Here is a 7801-nt window from a genome sequence, read left to right as displayed (position 1 = left end):
CCGACCAATCAGAGCGCGCGTAGACCGTTGGAGCGGCCGCGGTAGCGTAGGCTACGCGCTGGCGGCCGCGCTTGCACGCGAACAAGTGACTCGACGTGCATCGAAGCATCGACCTAGCGCGTAGCCTTCGCTACCGCGGCCGCTCCAACGGTCTACGCGCGCTCTGATTGGTCGGGGTTTTCGCTTAATATCTCCTTAACGAAGCCCCATCCGACATTTTTGCAAAGGAAATTGTTGTTCAGAATCGTCTCAGCTACCCCCCATTTCCGGCTCCTCCCCGACTTTTGGGACACCCTGTATATCCAGCCTGCTGCGATAACTTGTCTTCTGTAATTTTCCAAATTTCTTTATATTTCACTCCTGGGATGTATCAAGTACCGTTTCAACGCGTCGATCGCCATGACAACTAGAAATCAGTGCCAGGACTTAAAGATCATCAAGCGTCATTAAGGAATTAAAGGATTTCCGAAGGTGATGTAACAATGAAAATAAATCTGGATAGATTTCGTGAATTTGGCAAGATTCAAAAATGAAACATTGCGACTCTCTATAATTCAATATAACTCAATCAGAGTACGAAACATACATTATGCTGAATATTAAAGCCTAGTACTGACCAGACCTCTAAAACTTTCATTTAATTCAAAAGATTCCGAACACTTTACAGCCACCTTGCGATGGATTAACAAATCCTGTATAACAAAGGTACCGGCTACACCTCTACCTTCGGTATAATTAAAAACATTCTGGACACGGCGTAGCCACCTCCACCTCGCGATGAGTTAAAACTGTTCTTCCAAAAGGAGAAGGATGACATAGATGAACGGTTTCGAGGAAGCTGGGACTCTCGGCCCGAGAAGAAGGCGTGGGATCGAGAAAAACGAGACCGAAGAGGAAGCGAAGAGAGAAGAGGGGGACTCTCGAGGTGATAAAATACGGCGAAAAAATATCGAAGAAAAGCCCAACCTCTTGGGACCTCCTTCCTCCTCTCCATCCCCCTCCACCGTTGCAAGAGGGGCACAACGATGTTTCCGTCCATTCACCGTTCTTGGTCTTGGGCCCAATGTCACCCACCCGATTATTCGTTTAACGGGACCCGCACGCCCGACGGTGGTGGAGACGCCGATGATTTCTCCAGGAGCCCAATCGTCGGTTAGGGGTTTCGAGTTTCGCTCAGTCGAAGACCGCGCCGTTGCCCGCGAGGTTTGCTCACGCATTTTCGAATCGTTCGTCGTCCGGTTTTGTCGTGCTTTTTTTCTGTTTCTTTCTTTTCTTTTTTTTTTTCTTCTTCTTCAACGCGTCCCGTCGACGCCAGAGACGGGCAAACATTTTGTTGGAATAGCGCGCGACGAACGCAAACATTGTATAATTTATTATTTGCAACCTTCGCGTCCTCGAAGCTGTTCATGCGCGGACTCGTACTCGTTCGACGTGAATTGTTCTTATTACGCAATTTAGAATTTTGGTCGAATACGCGACGAATAGAAAATTAAAAATTGGGGGATCGAAGAGTTACATTTGTTTGTTTACTGCTGGGGGATTAAATAATTAACCTATTGAGGGATATCGACTCTTACGTGCACGTTTGCTTTTTTAATAAAACAATATGCAAATTTTTTAATTAAGAAACATACGATACTAAAGCAAATCAGCTCGAGCTTGATTTATTCGAGTACTCAGTTATAATCTTTATTTGCTATGTACTCTATATTGTTGTTATAAAAAATCCAAAGTTTAGTATTCATCCCTCGAGAGATCAAAAATAAATAATAATATAGTTCATCATACAAAGCGTATGAATTCGTGAAATCACACCGATTTTAATCATTATTTGCTTCGTCCAGGTCGTGATACGCATCTGTACTTGGTGTTTATTTCCTAGAAAAACAATAAATATTTATCTACATAATTATTCGTGGCCATCTCTGATCGTCGATCTCACGCGATGTTGAATTGACTTAGAACCGTGACACTGCCCACGCATCGGTATTGTTCTTGCACCACGAAGAACGGGAACGTGACGCGAGGATTTCCTTTTAACCGTACGGTCGTAACTCCACTGTGAACTTATCCGAGGAAAGTGTCGTAAGAATCTTGTCTCCGCGAACGTGTACCTGGTTAGAAACGCGCAACCAACCACGTGGATTTGCAGTGGACGGTGTTTGTTGTCCGTGTAAACTGCGAGGAATTTTTTCTTCGGCGACAATACTCGTTTGATCAACTGTTTACACTTGTCTGTGCGTCAAGCCATGAAACACGTACGCGAAGTTGAAATTGTAGGTGGTCACGCCGATTGACGATCGTCGATCATTCTAGAAAAGATGAATTATATTTTTTTTTTTTTTTTAAATGTTAGAGAACGAAGAAAGCAACGTGCAGCAATTTAATCACTTAAGAGTTGCTTCTAATCGAAGAGTTAGATTTTTAAATCAGTGGTTGCTTGGTACAACAACATTTTATTAAAGACGCTATGTTACATGTACTATTTATATTTATGATCCTCTGTAATTCACGAAAGTGTCCAATTACTATATTGAAAAAGAACTATATATCGTGAGGAATATTACAACATTCATAATAATTGAAGAATTTCGTCTATAAACATATACAATTGTAGCTTGAAAATTGCCTTTGCACATTCTCCGTTGAAAAGAACTGCCTGAACAATGTTGTAACGTTCCTTAAAATGTACCATTCATTTTATTATAGTAAAATTGGATAGTTTGTTAAATCGAAGCCGGCCATAAATATAAATGGTTAAACATATTATAGGAAATTTGAATGTGTAATAAATTACGAAATGCGCACAGTTTGCAATAACGTAAAAAAATATCGAAAGCAAAGTTTATTACGTTTAAAAGTTTGAAAACGGTCGTTTGGCCATTCGCGATAGGTTTAGCGTTAAAAAGAGCGTAGTTACGATAGGTCCACTCGAGAGTTGCATTTGGAGAAAAGTAGCCGTTGAACGAGACGAGGAACAAGAAAGCAGAAAAACGAGCGTGACTTGGGAATTAACATGGATATCAGGATTTAACGAAAATACGTTACGCGAGTTGGAAATTAACCTGAATCAGCATTTCGCGAAAAAACGATACGCGGACCAGTCAGTCGTCGGGGGAACGGCAAGGGGGGGGGGAGAACGGATACGAACAAAAGGCGTCCAAGTACGTAAGAGAAGAACAGCAGTTTTGGGAAGAGGCGAGTCTCGTCAACTGCTGTGTGACTACATAAGAGAGACCCCCGACGTGTACTTTACATACTTATTATTCGCCGAAAGAAGGATCCGTTAGTGACGGGAGTGTCTTTCGCGGTAATTCGTTTAAGCACAGTCTTGCGCGGACTACGCGACGCATCGAGGTAACGCTGTGTCCTGTTACCGTTTGTCCTCCAGACAGTTTCCTGTAAACTGCACCCTTGTTCACCTTAGGATATCTAACGAACCGGTTCAACACGGGTACTGCACTGTCGAGTGTAAGTGATATCGAGAGCACATTATTTCTTTCGAACGATCTTTCTAGACGATGCCAGGTGTATTGTACTAACAACTTCGTTATCGGTGCATTTAGAGAAATATGTCACAGAAAAAAGATGAATGGTTCATAGGACTATATTTTTTTTTATAAGAAGAATTGTTCCTTGTGCATTCGACAGTTATATTATTTTTTTAAATGCATATTTCTTGCGTAGATTAATTCCTTTTGTTATTCTATGTAAAAATCTCTGTCCTTCGTACTCTCGACCGATAAACCCTTAAAAGAATTCTGTCTTACGAATCGCGCAATTTCGTTTGTTGCAGGTGTTTTTGGACAGTCGAGGGAAGGATGAGGTAGAGCAGTTGGTCGGTGTCAAAACTCACGGTGCAACACCGTTGGTAATGGCCTGTCGAAACGGACACTACGACGTAGCTGAGTACCTCATCGAAAAATGTGGAGCGGACATCGAGCAACCTGGATCAGGTACAACACCCACCTTAGTCTATTAAAATGTTCCATTCGAGTCGTTCGATGCGTCGGCGTCAACGAAATTACGACAACGAGAACGAGAATGGCGAAATTCTGAATTTTCGCTAATGTTTTTTTTCGAAATCGTAGTCCTTGAAGATGGAATTCGAATCAGTGATTTTCAAACCTCTTCGGAAGATGCCTCGCTAAAAAGAATTTTTATGAAGTCGTTCTTATCAATTTTCGTTCATCGAACATTTATTTCGTGAGGTGACTCGCTAATAAGAATTTTTATTGGAATTTATTCACGATGAAATTATTTTTATCGATTTTTGTTGATTGAATTTTTAATAACGTTTATTGAAGAACGTTACACGAAGAATTATTTAGAGAATGTCTCTTGGCAAATTAAATAAAAATGAATTGAAAAAATTATCAAACATACTTTAAAACATACTTAAAATATCCGCGAAATTACACTCAAAACGTTTAATATTTCACCTCTTAATGTTTTTCCCCCTTAAGTGAGACTAATCTTGCCATCCCTTAAAATCCCACTTAAGAACCAGGCTCGATTATGTTTGTAAATTAATTTTTAACGAAATTAATGAAAATATCCTGACATGCTAAATATTCAAATGATTTAAAGAAACTGGCGATACAGTCACTCAGCTCGTCGCTCTCGAGATTTAATAGGTTGCAGGTTTTAGATGTTTACATTCGGTAACCGAAACAAGACTATTAGTTTTCATGCCACTCGAGTACGTTCTCCGTGGTTCCTTCAACTATCCTCCATCTGCTATCAGCTGCATGTCGGCGCACTTTAAACCAGCATTTCTCAACCTTATTTGGCTCGTGGCCACTTTCAAGTATTATTTACTAGTTTTAAATATTTCCGTATCTTTGTTATCTATCTGTACAATCTCTTAATCATGGTTCCCAAAAATTACGTTTTTGCTCACTGGGAGGGGGTTGGGGGACAACTCTCACTGAGATTCGCTGTATTAAGCAATTGTTTCGATATCGTATAAGTTTCGTTTATCGTTCAACTTCTTCGCATCCTTGGCCACATAATGTGGACGTTTACTTATTTTATAATTATAATTACTGTCAACAAATAAAAAGAAGAAAAATTTGATAATAACAAAAAAGAAAATCTTCCCTGAAGAAGTTAAAAATTTGTCCCCACTTCTAATATTGTTGTTGATTTTCAACAATAGTGATGTTCGATGGCGAAACGATAGAAGGTGCAGCCCCCCTGTGGTGCGCAGCGGCCGCTGGCCACTTGGCATTGGTCAGGTTGCTGGTTAAAAAAGGTGCCAAGGTGAATTCGACCACTAAAACATACTCCACACCCCTGCGTGCAGCTTGCTTCGATGGCTATTTCGATATTGTCAGATTTTTGGTACATCACGGGGCTGGTATGTATTTTAACATCGAGCAAAGCCGAGAAATAAATTGAGACAAACTCGGAATGTGTCTTCTCAAACAATTTGTAATTTCAATTGCAATTACATTATATTTCCATAATTGGATTTACATGTTATCATTGTAATCGTAGTCTGTCTCAGTCACACTTGCAATAGCAGCCACAAAATTACATTTCGTTAACTGTAATTCTAATCTTGATCAGTTACAAATTGCGTGTTATTATTGCACCCGTAGTTTAGTAATTAGGGATCACGAAACGTACGGTGAATCCTGTTTAAGAGGTCCGTGATAATTCTTATCACTTCTTAAAACTGCTCGCCGCGTACCAAACGATCCCATCGACGTGTAAGAGTCATGGTCCAGAATCTATCCAGTGCTTCTTAGACAGGATTCTATTTGCAATTGCAGTCACAGTCAATGGAATATAATATAACGGAACTTAATATAATTGTCGAGCTTTTTAAGCGGAGAGGTGATTTTCCTCCTGACGTGTTCAAGATAAAAACTGATAAACAAATTATTTTATTATTACCATTGTGGGAAGTGTCCGATGTTCGACTTTAAAAAGGGTGAATTGGAAATTTTGATCTGTTGCAAAATGTATATTTACTAAATAAATAGTGGTATTAATTATTCCTTAAATTAATAATGCGATTACTCTATCCTCTTGGTGATTGAAATTTATAAACGTAGCAAAATAATGAAAAATACTTTGGGATGCTTTGACACATTTATTCTATCGATAACGTGGACAATTGCAATTGTAGTCGATCGATGCCCAACTCCGGGACCAATCAACGACGAGCACCCTCTCTGTTCGCAGACATTGAAATGGCAAATCGTCACGGTCACACGAGTCTAATGATCGCCAGTTTCAAAGGTCACGTTAGAATCGCCAAGTTCCTACTCGCGCTGAAGGCAGACGTTAACCGAAAATCCACGAAAGGTAACACGGCACTGCACGATTGCGCCGAAAGTGGATCCTTGGAGATCGTGAAGGTACTGATCCAGCATGGTGCACGGATGGACGTGGACTCGTATGGGATGACGCCACTCCTTGCGGCAGCAGTAACAGGTTAAAGCAGAATGTTCCACGCACAACCCTGAAGGTTCCCTTAAGACGATTACAATTAATGCTTATCCAAGTGTTTCGTTATCTGGACAAAGGAAACGCACTCGCTCAAAGAGAGATCGTCATGGAATGTATTTTTCTTGCAGGCCATAAACTCATCGTTGAATACTTTATTAGTATGACGAACTTGGTAAGCCGGAAGGAGCGCATAGACGCACTGGAGCTTTTGGGCGCCACTTACGTGGATAAAAAGAGAGATATGATCACTGCGCTTGAACTTTGGAAACGAGCGATGGACGAAAGGTGCGTTTCGATATGGTCTGTTGAACGTCGATTAATCGAAATACTGATCGGAATTCTTATTTGTAAAAATACTTGAAATATTGGGTTGCCTGGAAAGTCCGTGCCGATTTTTGATAGGTGGTACACGTCTGTTTACATTGGAATGGTTGAAAACAATTAACATGGACGCATCCCTTATAAGGTGGAAAGGTTGTGGAACAAAATGGCACCTATGTAATTCAATAAATATTAGGTTGTTCTAAAAGTTTCTTTCGTGAGTTGCATTCAATTATTTTCTGTGGCAGTGTTTATATAAATAGACAATCTAATTTCTTAGACATTGATGCTGTAACAGTATTTAAGCGAAATGAATTGTACACAATTTTGTAATGTTACATAAAACATAAAATATTGTGTATGTATTAATTATTAATGAAAGGAAAGAAACTTTTGGGACAACCTAATATATATTAACATTCGAACATGTCTTTGAATTTTTCTTAAAAATTGCCACGAAACTTTCTGGACAACCTAATATTTATAGTCTCGTAGACGTTCCGCGGTATGTTTTAATTTCTCCCCATTTCTGACGCGCTATTTGCGAATAATCGATGGCCCGATTTTCAGATACCGAGATGATTGTCCTGTAATATTGAAATCGCCGGCACCGGCGATAGCTGCTTACAATTTTGTACGCGAGATTACCGACCCCGACGCATTGGATGAATTGTTAACCGACCCGGACGAAATGCGAATGCACGCGCTCATAATCAGGGAACGAATATTGGGGCCGGCCCATCCTGACACCAGTTACTACATTCGCTACAGAGGAGCTGTTTACGCGGACGGCGGAGAATTCGATCGTTGCATCGAACTCTGGAATTACGCTTTGGACATACAGCAGAGAATGCTGGAGCCGCTCGATCCGATGACTCAGAGTTCCCTCACTAGTTTTACCGAGCTTTTCAATTTTATGACGAGCAGACAGACGACCACGGGGCGCAGGGTACCGCCGATTATGAGGGAGGAGCTTCTTCGAGTGTTCGAGAAAGCTGTAAGTCCGATCTAGGATTAA

The 7801-nt window shown here is 40.6% G+C and overlaps 1 protein-coding gene across 3 annotated transcripts in view; it reads left to right on the top strand.

Annotated features, from left to right (window-relative positions):
* Positions 1–7801, top strand: part of LOC128875443 (protein fem-1 homolog CG6966) — a 39516-nt gene that overhangs the window by 29021 nt on the left and 2694 nt on the right. For 2 of the 3 annotated variants that reach the window (XM_054121026.1, XM_054121027.1), the window contains exons 2-6: positions 3797–3956; positions 5162–5362; positions 6196–6447; positions 6591–6747; positions 7354–7780. In XM_054121026.1, coding sequence (XP_053977001.1) covers positions 3797–3956; positions 5162–5362; positions 6196–6447; positions 6591–6747; positions 7354–7780 — 1197 coding nt within the window. Of the gene's footprint in view, positions 1–3269; positions 3472–3796; positions 3957–5161; positions 5363–6195; positions 6448–6590; positions 6748–7353; positions 7781–7801 lie in introns of those variants that run through there. The other variant, XM_054121028.1, reaches the window with a different exon arrangement.

This window comes from Hylaeus volcanicus, chromosome 4, assembly GCF_026283585.1.
Source record: "Hylaeus volcanicus isolate JK05 chromosome 4, UHH_iyHylVolc1.0_haploid, whole genome shotgun sequence".
Lineage (NCBI taxonomy): Eukaryota > Metazoa > Arthropoda > Insecta > Hymenoptera > Colletidae > Hylaeus > Hylaeus volcanicus.
The sequence above is the reverse complement of the archived record's forward strand: the minus strand, read 5'-3'. Positions and strand labels throughout refer to the sequence as shown.